Source organism: Nelumbo lutea, chromosome 3 (assembly GCF_056320005.1).
Source record: "Nelumbo lutea isolate HS-2025 chromosome 3, American lotus-T2T, whole genome shotgun sequence".
Lineage (NCBI taxonomy): Eukaryota > Viridiplantae > Streptophyta > Magnoliopsida > Proteales > Nelumbonaceae > Nelumbo > Nelumbo lutea.
The window spans coordinates 62941985-62957608 of NC_142686.1; the positions used below are offsets into that span (position 1 = coordinate 62941985).

A 15624-nucleotide genomic window follows, 5' to 3' on the forward strand; every position below is an offset into this window, starting at 1 on the left:
CCACCGTTGCGACGTTCTACTTAGGTGGTCAATGGTCCAAAAGATCTCTCCCATGTCGGGTCTCATAAAAAACACAAGTCTCCTGTCGGGTCTTATAAAAAACACAAGTCTCCTGTCGGGTTAAAAATCCCCACCAATCCGAACCAGTCCTAGATTCAGGCCGGGAAACAAGGCACGTGTTACGTGAAATGATTCGGGTTTCCGGGTTTCTTCATACACCCCAACCCCGTTCGGAGATGCGCTGCGCATGGGGTCCCTTTTCATCATAGTTGCTTGAGCCAGTGAAGAACCGGCACGCTGCTTGCTTTAGCCTTTGGGAAGGAGCACTGCAGCAGAGATCAATTTTCAACCGGAGATTCAACCTCTGAATCGAATAGGCGTTTTTAATGCTTCAAAACTGATCTTGTTGGTTTCATCCAAAATGGGGTAAGTTGTAAACTCTTGATCTTCTCGTTTTCTTTTCTTTTTTTTTTTTGGAATTTTCCTTGTATTTGGTTAAATCTCTGAAAATCTACTTCTACCTTAGAACATAATCCCTGACTTCCATGTGCATTTTTAGTTTTTTTTACGTACTTTGGTGGGTTAATCCTGCATTTTCTTGATGTTTATGAAGATAATATTAATAAATGGGGACGCAAATCGAGATTTCTATTGCTCTTTCCATTTTTCGTTACATATTTTGGGTGTTTAGTTGTGTATTTTGTTTGTGTTTATGGATGTTGTGGTAACTAATGAGTTGAACCCAGATTATTCAGAATTTTCTTTTTCCCCCTATTTTCGGTAGCTTGTTTTGTTGTCTAACTTTTTGTTCAAAATTTTAAGAGCTCAATTGGAATCATAATCGGCTTCAAAAAAAAAAAAAAAAGAAAGAATCATAATCCATCTTAAATTTCTTAGTTTTTTTTTTTCAGTTAGTTAACACTGTTTTTTGTTAATAAGTGCTGCTTCACTTTACCTTGGAATGCAATTTAAGGTTGAAATTATCTTATCTTTTTTTTTTTGTAATTTTCTTGCACAGTAGATCTGGTTTCATCTACTAATTTCCCATTTATCTATTTGGTTTTCTTCTTTGTCATCCTCATAAATTCTGGGCTCTACTATAATTTGATAATGTGTTTCTGTTTTTCTTCTGTGAAATCATCATTAGTGAGCCATGGGAATGGCAATGCGATGAAGATTTTCTCCAAAAGGATTCCAATCTTGGTAAGTACTTGTTGTGCTTCTCTTATTAGTGGTAAGACATTTTGAAGAAGATATCTCATGCGGAGGTGGTGAATTTGTTTCAAACAGATGCCTCGGATTATCTATGGGATGAAATAAACCAGAATGAAGAAGATTTGTCCTACATGTTTGATGAAGCAACTCCAATCAAGGCTTGTGGGGATTTTTCTTACCTTGCTACTGAAAGTGGTAATGCATTTTTTTCCCTCTTTCTTGGAACACTTGTGGCATTTATACTTGGAATTGTAATTTCATTGCATATCTACTTCCTAATCTGAAAGAGTGGATTTCAGAAAATATGAGCAAGGAAACAGAGGGATGCATAGAGCCTTTGCAAACAAAGAGGCGGAGAATGCTACAATTCAACACTCAAGTTATAGATCCTTGCCTTTGTAATGAAGATTTACCATCTGCTTTTGTAAAATCAAAGGTCTTCAGGCTTTAACCCTATACTGATCATATTGTTTGGTCATGCATTACCTAGATGTTGCATATTTTATATTATTTTGACTGATATGGGTAAAACATAGATCTCATACTTATTGCTCTAATTTAAGTTAAAAACACAGCTACAGTATAATAGATATGCCATAGCCATGGTGTAAATATTTTAAGTTTCATTTATATGTATATTATAGGATTATCATTCTTTAATTATTCAATGAAAAACCTGAATAAATTGTGATTTTCCACATATGCACTGAAACCTATAAGACATGATTTTAGTGTTAGAGGTTGTGAAACTTTTATCTGTGTTATTTTTCCAAGGTATGCATTTACATTCTGCATTTTTCTATGCAGGATAGGGAGAATTCAATTGAAGAATCTTTACCTCAGACTTCAGATTGGGTTTCAGAATTTACAGGTATGTCGTGGGTTCACATATGAATATTATTGAGCTCAATCAATGGCTATTCTGATTATTTTATCAATATTAGGAGATAGGTTTATCTCCGGTAGTGAGGGCCTGGATCAATCATCTGAGGGGTGGCTCGCCAATTGCTTTAATGATGCGGAAATGCATGTTAACTCTTATGATATGTATGCTTCTTTCTTCTTTAGATTTTTATGCAGTCACCTTCCACCTCCACTTGATTGATTTTTTGATGCATGGACCACAGTGATGTCTCTAGGGTGTTTGATGATCAAGTATATATTTCAGGTATATGATATATATATATATATATATATATTCAATGAATTTGTCAAAATCTTTTTATTTTTACATATTTGCTTTTCCGTTTAATCCTGTACAGCATTTCCTTCTTTTTAGTTCATATCATGATATGACTAAAAATCTTTGACATTAGAATATATTTTTTTCTTCCCTAGAGTTTTGCAACACACCTCCAGTGGTAGAAGCTAACGTGGTGCAAGAATGCATAACCCCAACTCCACAAAATGCTTTTAAAGGTATTACTCTATTTGCAACATATGATTTGCATCTTGTTCTGATTGCACTTCAAATGAACTGATTTTATTTCTCTTTGACATAATTAGGTAGGAAACTTTACATGAGGACTCCCACAAAGCTTGCTTCTTCTGTTGCATATCCATTTGCTCTAATCAAACCCTGTGGGATCCATGGAGATTTAACCCTGAAGGACATAAACCAGAGGATCAGAACACCACTACTGAAATCAAAGCACAACAATGATGATGACTCTTCTGCTTCTTACCCCACTTCAGCTTTTTCTGGGAAGCCTGTAGTTGTTAAAACAAAAATTCGCACTGAAGGAGGCAAAGGGAGCATTACAATCATGAGAACCAAAGGCTGAATGGATAAGTTTTCTTTTATTTCTACACACCTCTCTCTCTCTAATGTTGAGAGGTTAATTTTGTATAATTTGCAAGGCCAGTATTGGGGTTGTTTTGGGGGGTTTATTGAGTAATAGTTTTTGTTGGAATTCATCCAACAAGCTGAAGTTTTTATATTCTCACTTAGGAGTGATACAACAATGATGCTTTTGTATGTGGTAACTTTGATTAACAACTAGATCAAGGATCTTGATGTCCTAGAGATCCTTATACTCAGTTTTGGTGTCATCATATGACAATTGTGCTCTCACCATATTTTGTAATGTGAAAAGTATGGTTACTTGGTTTTGGTGTCTTATGTGACTTTATGTCTCTGTTCTCTTTATTAGTTTCACAAACATATTTTACTATGCAATCTTTTGTTGGTTATAATATCCATTTGGAGGCTGTCAATCCAAAATAGGTTGAGTTTTCATTTTTTCGGGTGTTGTGGCACCATATCTCATACAGAAATTTTCTAGTGTTATTAGAAACTAAGTTCTAAACATTTTCAATGGAGAAATATAGGTATTGGTGCTAAATCCTTCTTAATGACAAATTTATATGTACATAACAAGCATTTGAGTTGGAAGGCCTTCAAAGGGCTAGAGCCTAGAGAGCTGAGCTGAATATCCGGAGATTAATTATTGTGGGGGACTTAAAGTTCGTTATTGAGTGGTTGCAGAAGGAAGAGGAGGCTGGATGGTGGTGCTATATAAATGAGAAAAGGAGTAAATGGCTGTCTCGAGAATGGAAATCAATGTGCAATGGGTGAAAAGGGATGCTAATCCATTTGCTGATGCACTAGCAAAGCAAGGGTGGGAAGGGATCATTTATTTTGGGCTGTATTGTAATTATGTTGTCTGTTTTTGGGAGGGTTAAGAAAGTTCATCTCTTCCCAAAAAATAACAAGCATTTGAGTGTAAGGGCAATCAAAATCAAATGAAGATTGATTTATTTTGGGCACCACATCTCAAACAGAAATTTGCTATACTGTTATTAAATACTAAGTTCATCCTTGCTGCTGACTTGAATTAATTTATTGACTATGATCAAAAGACTTTCAGTGAAGGAGAAATATAGGCTTTGATGCTAAATCCTTCTGAAGGACAGATTTATATGTACATGACAAACATTTGAGTGTAATGGCAACTGAAATCAAATGCCTTCTATATAGAGACCTAGAGGGTGAAATGTACAATAAAATTTTATAATCCCTACAACTCAATCTTATACTTTTATTTGGGACTGTAGAAAAGTTCACTTGCTGCAAGAAAAAGGGATGTGGACCTATAAATCACATGGTAAAATCATTATTATATTATGCCATTGAAATATCACAAGGATATTACATTGTTTTGAAAGTCATCAATATTACGACTTCATATTTTTTTGTTTGCACATCTACTAATTTCCAAGTAGCTTTCCTTGTTGGTTGTAAGTTTGTAATAGGATGTTAGATGCTTGTGGAGATCTTTCTCTTCATTTAGATTATCATCTCTTCCATTCTACAGGAGGCTTTTCTTAACAGATTTTTACTTAAAAAACCACTTTGCTTTTACATAATGCCAAGAAAAATTATTCTCAAAAGCAGTTTATATTTTCCTTTGTTCTTTTTTCCTTTGTATTTTAAGGTCCCATCAGAGAGTCTTTTTAGAGGAAGTCAGGATTTCTCTAGGTTTTAGAGAAACAGTGACTGAAGAATAGCATTTTGGTTTCTGCAACAGTTGGAAAATGTATGGGTGCATCCTTATATAGTGGTGATGTTCCAATTTCTGTTGATGCGGCTGAATATTGAGATTTTAGTACTTTAGGTAGGTTTGACAATTTTGGGGATGGAGAGATTAAGTAGATATTGTTGTCCATAGAGTGGGGAAGATGAAGTGAAGACATTCACATGTAATGTTTGTGACTGAGGAAATGAATCAATAATATGGCTATATATCTAATCATTCTTTATGGGCTAGAATGCTGGCAGTCAAGAAATAAAACTTAGAATCAACTTAGCTGAGATGATATGTCAACTCAGGCTGTGATATGTTTGTAATCTTCAGTGTGAACCACTTGTATAGCTTGGTGTCTCTATTATCAATAAAATTATTGAAGTACTGTTACTTTTCAAAAAGTAAAACTAAAAATAAAATAAAACAAAACTTAGCTGAGATGATATTGACCAACCGGCCCAACCCTTTAGCTGATTCCTTGGAAATAAGTGGAACTGAGAGTGTGAATTGTAAGGTTCTGATGAGTCCACTTTATTGGCTGAATGCCCTTTATTATTTGTACTCACTACTTTAATAAAGTTGCAATTTCCAGTTAAAAGGCAAAATAAGTGCATTATAAGAAAGACTGTTATACTAGTTAATAGTTACTTAGAATTTGCTAGATGGACAAGATAAAATGCCAAAAAAGAACATTGCGGTGGTGAAAACGATTTCAGGGACTCCTTAGAATGTGAAATGGTAAGACTAGTGGAATGGATGGTCGTGTAAGAGTGATTTGCTTAGTATGTAACAGTTGGATTGAGTCTTGGGTGAATATTACGATGGATTTTGATTAGGGGTGCAACTTGGAATGGGTCAACCTGAAACCTGACTAGCCCAACCTGATTGCTGGATTAGGTTGGGGTTCTATATAAATCGGGTAAAACCAGGCTCAATTCAACCCAATATGATTTAGGATTGGTTCAGGTTGAGACCTCAGGCTACTTGACCGGTTGACCCAACCTAATATAGACTATTGTGCCCCTATAAATATCTTTAATTATTATAAATGCTCATGTAAATCTAGCTTTGATGAGACCTAAAAAAAGTCAACTCACAAAAATAATATTGGGTTTTTGCCATGCATTTGTCGGGCTAACCATATCCAACCAGACCCAATTCAACCTAATTATGAAAATCGGCTTACTTGGATTGAGGTAGGGTTACATACTCCAAGGTCGGGTTGGGTTAGGATCGGGCTAATTGGGTTGAGACACAAGTCGGGCTAGGTCTGGGTTGAGGTACCCGGTCCAAGTTGCATCCCTAATTTTGGTGTACAAACTTCTAGCAGGAAATAAGTTGAATGTTCATAGAATTGGTTGTCATTTGATTTATAACTTGAACCCTTTAATGGGTTAATATTCCTTCTGCAATTTCTTTGAGAATATGAAAACATAAAGACTTATGGATGTGCTAAATTCTTGGTCTAGAACTTTTGGTGCAAAACTATATTATGCTTACCAAGTGCCTAGCCCAAAATTTAGAAGATACAATCAATACCCAATTGAACTTCCAGATACACTGTGTCCAAAGGGAGACAGGGAGGTCTCTTGATGGTCCAAGGCTCCAAGCCAAATCCAGGTCCTTGAGGCAAACTTGGTCCTAGGTCTGTCAATCGGTCGGGTAGACCTGATAGATCCAAACGGAGCGAGCCCAATTATATAGGGTCTGGGTCTGTTTGGAACCAACTACATAAATAATTATGTATTTGTATATTGACATATTATAAAGATACCCCAGTCTTATACCTATATTTCTCTTTCATCATAAAAGACATATTATAAGTAGGTTGTCAGATTACAAATTTACAGGTTAAAAACAGCTACCAATTATAATTAGGTTTTATCTGGTCAGACCCAATAGTCGCAATTACATACCCTATAGAGTCTGGTTTGGAATTGCTTCTGCACATTTAACTTATTTGTTGGGTCCACTCTACCCCTAACCTGTCCAGATCCAATCCGTTGATAGTTTGCTACACTAAAAACCTTCACTCCATGACCTAGTGAGCTTTTTGGGTCCCATTAAGGTGAATGCAAGGTTCAAAGTATTAGAAATGCAGAGTACTGGAAAGACAATTATAAAAGATATATTGGAATATGCTTTGGGTTATGGTGGAAAAGTTAAGATGCAATGGATATATCAGAGAAACTGAAATAAATACCCCCTCCTCCCCACAAAAAATAATAATAATAAAATAACAATCACACTACAATTGAATCTTAAATGACTATAAACAAGGTATACATGCATAAGAAGCACATACCTGGATAATTTATGTGAGGTGTGAATTTATTAGAACAAACTTAGAAATTGTTGAAAAATAAGAAAGTAATTAAAAGTACGATTATGTGTCTTAATTATTAGGAAACCAATATATATATATATATATATATATATATATATATATATATAAATACTAATTCTAATTAATTAGTTTTTGTAATTAATAATATATAAATTCATAACCATGTTTAAGAAGAGAAAATGCTGAAGGCTCAGTTTGAAAGTATTAATACCAATATGTACAGTACAAATACATACAAAATACAAGGTTTTGCATGCTATATATTTATATTTTTACTTCTTCAAACTGAACCTAATGATGTGTTTGGTTGTAGTGCAATTTATTTGCACTAGTATAGATCTATGGTAGTACAAATGAAAAAAATGCAAAATCTTGTTTAATCTTATTTTGGGTTTTACTTTATTTTGCTTCATGTCTTAATTTACTTTATTTGTACTGCAATCAACATGGTTTTTAAAATCGGACCGGACCAGACTAGATGGTCGAACCAAAATAACTGGGAACCAATCAGATGATCGGTTCCGTTTTACCCCAAAACCGCTTTTTCTCCAAAACCGTTGATTTTGGTCAGCAAATGTTGAACCATCCGGTTAACCATTCGAACCGTTCAAATGGTTTTGACCGCTTTTCAATTTTTTAATTTTTTTGTCAGAACTGATCGATCGTTCAAATTGGTAACCAGACCCCTGACCAGTTCGATTTTAAAAACCATGGCAATCAAACAAAATAAGCTAAAATTTGAAACAAAAATAAGTGAGAATTCACATTCAAATCATTTGCACTGTTTTGCATTAGTGCAAGTTTATTTGCATTGCAACCAAACACAGCCTTAGGGTTTCAAAAATAAGTGGGTGGTGGTGGGCTTATTGCCTTTTATCCTAAAGACATTAGCCTCAATGTAATCTTTTTGGCTATGAAACTCAGGCTTAGGTGGGACACCATTAGATATTATAGTATTTTTATATAATCAATATCTGGCATGATAGGTGGTAAATACTAACTAGCCTGCTGGTAAAGTCTCTAACTGGTTGTGTAAATCTAAATTATTTACAAATTTTGTACTTGGCTCAGTTTTGCATCCTTTTGTTTATAATCATGATTTGCAACCTTATTGATTTAAAATTTGCACTTTTTTTTTTGTCTTATTCATATTCATTGCCAATGCAAATTTTGCATCTTGTACCACCTTCATCGTATCTTAATTCTCTGCCAAGAGATCACATCATTTTGTTTCCTACCTTGCTCCTAGTTCTTCTGTTTTCTATTGTCCTTGATATAAAGTGGGGATTATATTATTTTACTTGTCACAAACAAACAAAACAAGGCTAAATCCAAAACAAAAGTAAATCAAAAGTTACACTCAGCCCATTTACACTCCCATGCATTTGCACCAGTATAAATAACATTTGCATCATAAACATCAGAAGCAAATTATTGTTCCAAAAGACCTTTCAACTATTCAAAATTTAAAATACTTTTCAAGTGGAAAAGTTTAAATATTTCAAAGCACAAACATTGATGGGGAAAATTGCACTATAACGAGGCCATAAGTCTGACATGGACATTTAGGCTCAGTTTGGAAAGAGTACAAATACAAATATATACAGTATAAAAGCATATAAAATAATACAAAATACAAGGTCTTACCAACTTGACTGGACGGACTAAAAACTTTTTTTTTAGTCCTTGAAACCGAATTATTTGCATTTTTTGTCCTTGAAACCGAATTATTTGCATTTTTTGTCCTTGAAACCGAATTATTTGGGCCTGAGATGTTGGGCTTCTGTGGGCCATACACTTTACCCGGCCCATAAGAGGTTTAAATCCAACACCCGGCCTAACCTCACAGAGTCACTTTACCTTCTCTTATTTTCAAAGACATTTTGAATTAACGATTAGCCGTTAACATGAGACCCCTTTCGTCTCTCTTCTTGGGAAAAACTACTCCGATCGCTAAAAAGAATATTACCAGAGTCGCTGCTTCAATCCAGCCATCAGAAGAAGGCTTTGTTTCTCTCATCCACGCTTCCAAAACTACCAGACAGCTCGAACAGATCCATGCCCAGCTTTTCATTCACAACCTATCGCAGAACAGTCGCCTCGTCACCCAGCTTATATCTACTTGTTCTTTATTCAGATCCATAGAATATGCGCTTTCCATCTTCAATCATTTCTCTCTTCCAAATTTATTTGTCTTTAATTCATTGATTCGGGCCCTCTGCGAAAATACCCAGTTTGAGAAATCGATCTACTGCTTTGTTTCCATGTTACAGATTAATGTCCAACCCAACCGTCTCACCTTCCCATTTGTCCTCAAATCGGCCGCGTCATTGATTGCACATGGGCTTGGAAGGTCTTTGCATGCGCAGACCGTCAAGCTCGGGCTTGAACTTGACTCATTCATTCGGGTTTCTTTGGTCGATATGTATGTGAAAGTTGATTATTTGGATTTCGCATTACAGTTGTTTGATGAAACTCCAGAAGGAAATAAGTGTGCAAGTATATTACTATGGAATGTTTTGATTAACGGGTATTGTAAAGCTGGGGACGTGAAGAAAGCGAATGAGATTTTTGAGGCAATGCCGGAGAGGAATAGTGGTTCTTGGAATAGTTTGATCAATGGGTTTATGAGAAAGGGGGATGTCGAGCATGCGATGGCACTTTTTGATCAGATGCTGGAAAAGAATGTGATTTCTTGGACTACCATGGTTTCCGGGTATTCTCAAAATGGGGACAATGAACGGGCACTGGATATGTTTGATAGAATGCTGAAGCAGGGTGTGAGGCCTAATGACCTTACGATTGTCTCTGCACTAGCAGCTTGTGCAAGAATCGGAGCTCTAGAAATTGGAACTCGTATCCATAATTATGTTTCAGGCAATGGCTTCCGCTTAAACAGAGCACTAGGCACAGCTTTGGTGGATATGTATGCAAAATGTGGGAAGATTGAGTATGCAAGCAGGGTTTTTGGTGAGACAAAAGAGAAAGACCTTCTCACTTGGAGTGTTATGATTTCGGGTTGGGCAATGCATGGATGCTCTGCGCAAGCTCTTCAGTGCTTTGAGGATATGAAATCCACAGGTATGAAGTCTTATACTATCATAGTGACTTCTCGTCTAATTCATATATATATCATTAAAGATATTATTGAATGGGCCCTATGTTTACAGGAGTGAAACCGGATGAAGTTGTTTTTCTGGCAATTTTAACTGCTTGCTCCCACTCGGGCCTGGTGGATCAAGGACTTCACTTTTTCAACAGCATGAGGTTTGACCATTTGATTGAGCCTACTGTGAAGCATTACACATGCATGGTGGATCTATTTGGCCGGGCTGGTTGGCTGGAAGAAGCTTTGAATTTCATCGAGAAAATGCCTATTAAACCTGATTTTGTGATATGGGGAGCACTTTTTTGTGCATGTAGGGCCAACAAAAACATTAAAATGGCAGAATTAGCATCAGAGAAGCTCTTGCAGCTAGATCCTAAACACCCGGGAAGCTATATTTTCTTGTCCAATATTTATGCTGGAGTTGGGAGATGGGATGATTCAGAGAGGGTGAGAATTGCGATGAGGAATAAGGGTATTGAGAAACCTCCTGGATGGAGTTACATTGAGGTGGGAGGCAAAGTTCATTATTTTGTAGCAGGTGATCAGACCCACAAGCATACAAAAGAAATTTATGAGAAATTGGAGGAGCTAACAATCAATGCAAGGGCACAAGGATACTTGCCTGATACGGAGTGGATATTCCATAATATTGAGGAAGAAGAAAAGGAAGACTCATTGGGAAGTCATAGTGAGAAGTTGGCCCTTTGCTTTGGGCTTATTAGCACTCCTCCAGAGATGGAAATTAGGATTGTTAAGAACCTTAGAGTCTGTGGGGATTGCCATTCTATGATGAAATATGCAAGTGAAATGTGCCATAGGGAGATTATTCTAAGAGACATTAAGCGTTTTCACCAGTTCAAAGAAGGGCTATGCACATGTGGAGATTACTGGTGATACTTCCTTTCATGGGTCCCCACATTTTTGTTCATGGAAAATGACCAGTTTTAATTAACAATTTTAAGTTAATGCTGATAGTATACTAGTGGAAAAATTCATTTGGGCCATTCAAAAAACAAAATGAAAAAGAAAGAAACACAGGTATTCCCAATAAAGGTTCTGAAGATAATGTACACATTGAAGTATAGGTTTGAACTATATTTAGCAAATTGTCTCTCAAATAACCTTATACATATCAGCCAAAGTACTGATTGGGTGTGAATGAAAAGAAGATTCATTAGGAGGTTATAATGAGAAGATAGCATTTTTTAACTTAAATTGACACTAGTGGATGATGGTTCATTTGTATTTGAAAAGAAAAAAAAAAATTGTTTGTGCCATAAAGTAAAATTATCTTTGTCCATTGAAATGGAGCTAACAATTTCTTAGGATTACTACATAGTATACTTTAGTGATCAAATCTCTAGTCAAAAGTTTTGGTAGCATTAAAACTCTTGGGCTTAAAGGAATCCCTGTTCTTGTTTATCAACAATTTTGAGAGAGTAGGGTGATAATGTTTTTTTTGTTTTTTTTATTTGGCCCCAAAAATCACTCAAACAAATAAACAAAAGAGCACTTGGGAGGGAGAAAGAGCTTAATTCACCAACCAATCTGCAGCTTGATTTGCTTCTCTAAAAGAGTGAATGTACGACACACCTCAATCCAAGGAGGCAACCAGATTCAAACAGTCTTCAATAATGGGCTTCAACCTCCAAGGGACTTCAATCTACTTTAGGCAAGAAATCATAAGAAGAGAATCACCTTCAATGCTAATAGGAAAATTCCTGAAATTTGAAGTGACATTATGGGCTTCCCAAGCCACCCAAGCTTCAACAACATTAATTGTGGCCACACCAATATAGTAAACTTTTACTATATTCAATTCCTCTCAATAAATCCAATATTTAATTTATTAACTTGCATTCATGTTCAATGAATCTTATATTTAAGTCATTTTTGTCATCATTAAGTTCTTTTAATTAAATCCATACTTAATAAATTAATAATTCCAATAACATAAAAGCTTATACTTTTAAAATCTACCTAGAAAAAATAGATTTTTCATCTAAGTGGTGGTAAGAAACTAAACCATTTTGGGTCAAATGGGTTAATTCATGTTGGTACGATTAAATAATAAAATGAAAAATAGATAAAATAAAAAATAGAAATTAAAAAAATTGGGAACATTTTTATCATATATATTAAACAATAATAAGTATGATAAATAAGAAATGTGTTTATTAATGATGGAAATTGAATGTAAAATTTAAAACCAAATAAAAATATTTTCCCATTCTCTCTCATTAAATCCTATATGTAAGGTATATTTTTCTCATCATTAAATTCTTGTAATTAAATCCATAATATTAATTTTAATAGTATAAAAATAAATATTTTGAAAAGTAATTTGAAAACAAAACCATTTTCTTCCCTCCCGATGGTGGGCAAGCATGGCCTCAAGAATATTTCTGGATTTTTTTTTGAAAACAAAATTTACCCCTTTACAATTAAATTTATTGATAAAAAGTGAGGGCGAATAGGGCAATCGGTTATTGATATTAAATGAGTTGAAAAGAGGTAATTTTATGATATTCAATGCATTCAATTCCCTCAATAAATCCAATATTTAATTTATTAACTTACATTCATGTTCAATGAATCTTATATTTAAGTCATTTTTGTTTCTTCTCATCATTAAGTTCTATTAAGTAATCCATACTTAATAAATTAGCAATTTCAATAACATAAAAACATATGCTTTTAAAATCTACCTAGAAAAAATAGAGTTTTCATCTAGGTGGTGGTAAGAATTTAAACCATTTTGGGTCAAATGGATTAATCCATGTTGTCACGATTAAATAATAAAATGAAAAAATAGATAAAATGAAAAAATTAAAAATTAAAAAAATGGGAACATTTTTAAAATACTTATTAAACAATAATAAGTATGGTAAATAATAAATGTTTTTATTAATGATGGAAATTGAATGTAAAATTTAAAACCAATTGGCAATAAAATTATTTTCTTATTCTCTCTTATTAAATCCTATATATAATATATATTTTTCTCATCATTAAATTCTTGTAATTAAATCCATAATATTAATTTTAATAGTATAAAATAAATATTTTGAAAAGTAATTTGAAAACAAAACCATTTTCTTCCCTCCCGATGGTGGGCAAGCAATTCGATCATTTGGGGTTAAATGGATTAATAAATAATTCCATAATTAAATAATAAAACTTTTAAAATAATTAAGTATGAAATGTAAGATGTATTTTTATTAATGATGAAAATGGAATGCCAATTTTAAAATCTACCTAGAAATGAAATGATGTTATAGTCAAATAATAAAATTTTTCAAAATAGAAAATACAATGAATTACAAAAATAAAAAAAAGATAAAGAAAATTTTGGGCACATATCTAATATTATATATTTATAAAAAAATAAAATATTGGGTACATCTATAATATTATGCATTCATTATATTGAACAAAAATAAGTATTATACATAAGAATTTTTTTTTCAATGATAGAAATGTAATATAAAATTTAATGTCATCCTAGAAATCAAACTATTTTCCTTTTTGGGTGGTGGGTTAGTGGTTTGGGTCAAATAATATCATACACAAATAAAAATTAAGTGTGATAAGTAAATATTATTTATATAATGTAAATGAAATATATAATTTAAATGGAAAATTATAGTCAAAGCCAATTATACATTTAAAATTAGGTTGTAGGTTGGTCCATAAACCAACAAAGCTCTGACAACTGGCTCTATATTTGAAATTATCAAAACCCCTGCCATGTCATTAGAGGCTTATGTGGCTATTGACAACATGGGACTCTTAATCCATGTCGTACACAAAAAAGAGCCTATACCGAAAATAGGTTTTTAGTCTCTCTCCTAGTCCCTATGTCTCTCAATCTCCAACCACCAACCTAAGAAGTCCGCTTGTCGGGCAGGTGGAGGTTTGAAGGTTAGCAACCTTGTTGGAGACTTGTGTCTAGAAACAAACTATTTTAACCCATGCATTTTCACCTAGAACCAATTTTTGAGTCTAGAAAGAAGTAGGAAAAACCACCCTAGTTTTTAGGATAGGACACATGTGTTGAGAACTTTTGAATAAAAGTAGAAAAAAAACAAATTAACTGAAAGCAATGACTACATAGTAAACTGTGGAACCAATTCTAATGCCCTACACTAGTAAAGAAATAGGGCCCATATCATTGGTTCCATGAGTTTTATGATTGACGTGAGGCATTAGTATTGGTTTCGCAGCCTGCAAAACATTCAATGCATTTGACTAATCTGATCTTTAAACTATAATGGGTGTTTTAGTGAATGACCTAAAAAGTATATTTGTTCCAATATTGTTTTAGGACTTAATGGACTGATATCTAAGTGTCCAAAGAATGCATACTTATAAAGAAGGAGAGCTGTGTGGTCAGAAATTCACTTCACATCACATAGAAGTAACAATGCTCCACATGCTAGCGCTTGCCTACTATTTATGAGAAAGATCAAGCAAACATACTAAGGTATTGTTTGGCAAGTCTTTTTATGAAGATCTTCTAACAGCCTAGATGGCCAAAAGATATATTCAACTTTTAGGTTTCTTTTTTAAAGACTAAGATTGTTTGGTAAGTATCCTATTCTACTATAGTCTACCAAGCCATTAAACAAAAGATTTTTGGCACAGAAAGATGAGAATCTTTAAAAGCTTTTGGATTTGCTACCATTTTGGGCTTTCATGATCTTTTTGGGATGTGGATCTTTCCAACTTTTTGTCTTTTGTTGCTAAATGGAAAAGCTTATTTTGGGATCTAACAATCTTTAAAAAGTCCCAAAAGATCTTCCAAAAAGACTTACCAAAGAAACTTAGGGACCATTTGGCTCATCTTTTAGGGAAGATTTTCTGGTAGCTTTGACAATCAAAAGACGCAATGAGCATTTGCATGAAGATCTGAGCAGCCCAAAGCTAGTTTGATAGTATCACGTCTTTCTGTGTGTCTTTTCGTGTCTTTCCTTGTGAGAATAAAACACAAAAGACGTGAAAAGCTTCATTTGGAGCTTCTCGAAATTAGTCCAAAATGGGCTTCTCGCGTCTTTTCAGTGCTCTAGCTTTTGGTGGCTAGATCTTCCACAAACCAAATGGGAATAGACCGAAAATCGGTCTGCCCAACTTGTAAACAGCCAAAAGACCACGCGGAAAGACACGCTAAACGGGCCCGTAAATATTTGTTGAAAAAACTCATTCACTGAGTTGGACTCGACTAAGACTTACCCGAATCTGATATGATGAATTCAGGTCACAATGGGGTTTTCATTTTATCCCGACTCTTTAACTTCCCTAACCCTAATTAGAGATGGTAGACTCATCCCCGTAGGGTCCCGCCTCACCCCAATATATGTATATATATATATTGATGTGAGTTAGCTTGGCCTAGCCTACCATGGGCTGGGAGGCCCAACCCACTA

General features: G+C 34.3%; 2 protein-coding genes across 2 annotated transcripts; both read left to right on the forward strand.

The window, feature by feature from the left end:
• Positions 1-232: 232 nt before the first annotated feature.
• Positions 233-3337, forward strand: LOC148865303 (protein XRI1-like). The gene is made up of 9 exons (XM_088980022.1): positions 233-426; positions 1148-1203; positions 1291-1410; positions 1515-1651; positions 2023-2086; positions 2160-2262; positions 2343-2383; positions 2554-2634; positions 2722-3337. The coding sequence occupies exons 1-9, from the start codon at positions 422-424 to the stop codon at positions 2997-2999; spliced, it is 885 nt and encodes a 294-aa protein (XP_088836148.1). The 5' UTR covers positions 233-421; the 3' UTR covers positions 3000-3337.
• Positions 3338-8971: 5634 nt separating this feature from the next.
• On the forward strand, positions 8972-11443 carry LOC148865304 (Tetratricopeptide repeat (TPR)-like superfamily protein). The gene is made up of 2 exons (XM_088979902.1): positions 8972-10170; positions 10260-11443. The coding sequence occupies exons 1-2, from the start codon at positions 8997-8999 to the stop codon at positions 11090-11092; spliced, it is 2007 nt and encodes a 668-aa protein (XP_088836028.1). The 5' UTR covers positions 8972-8996; the 3' UTR covers positions 11093-11443.
• Positions 11444-15624: the final 4181 nt, after the last annotated feature.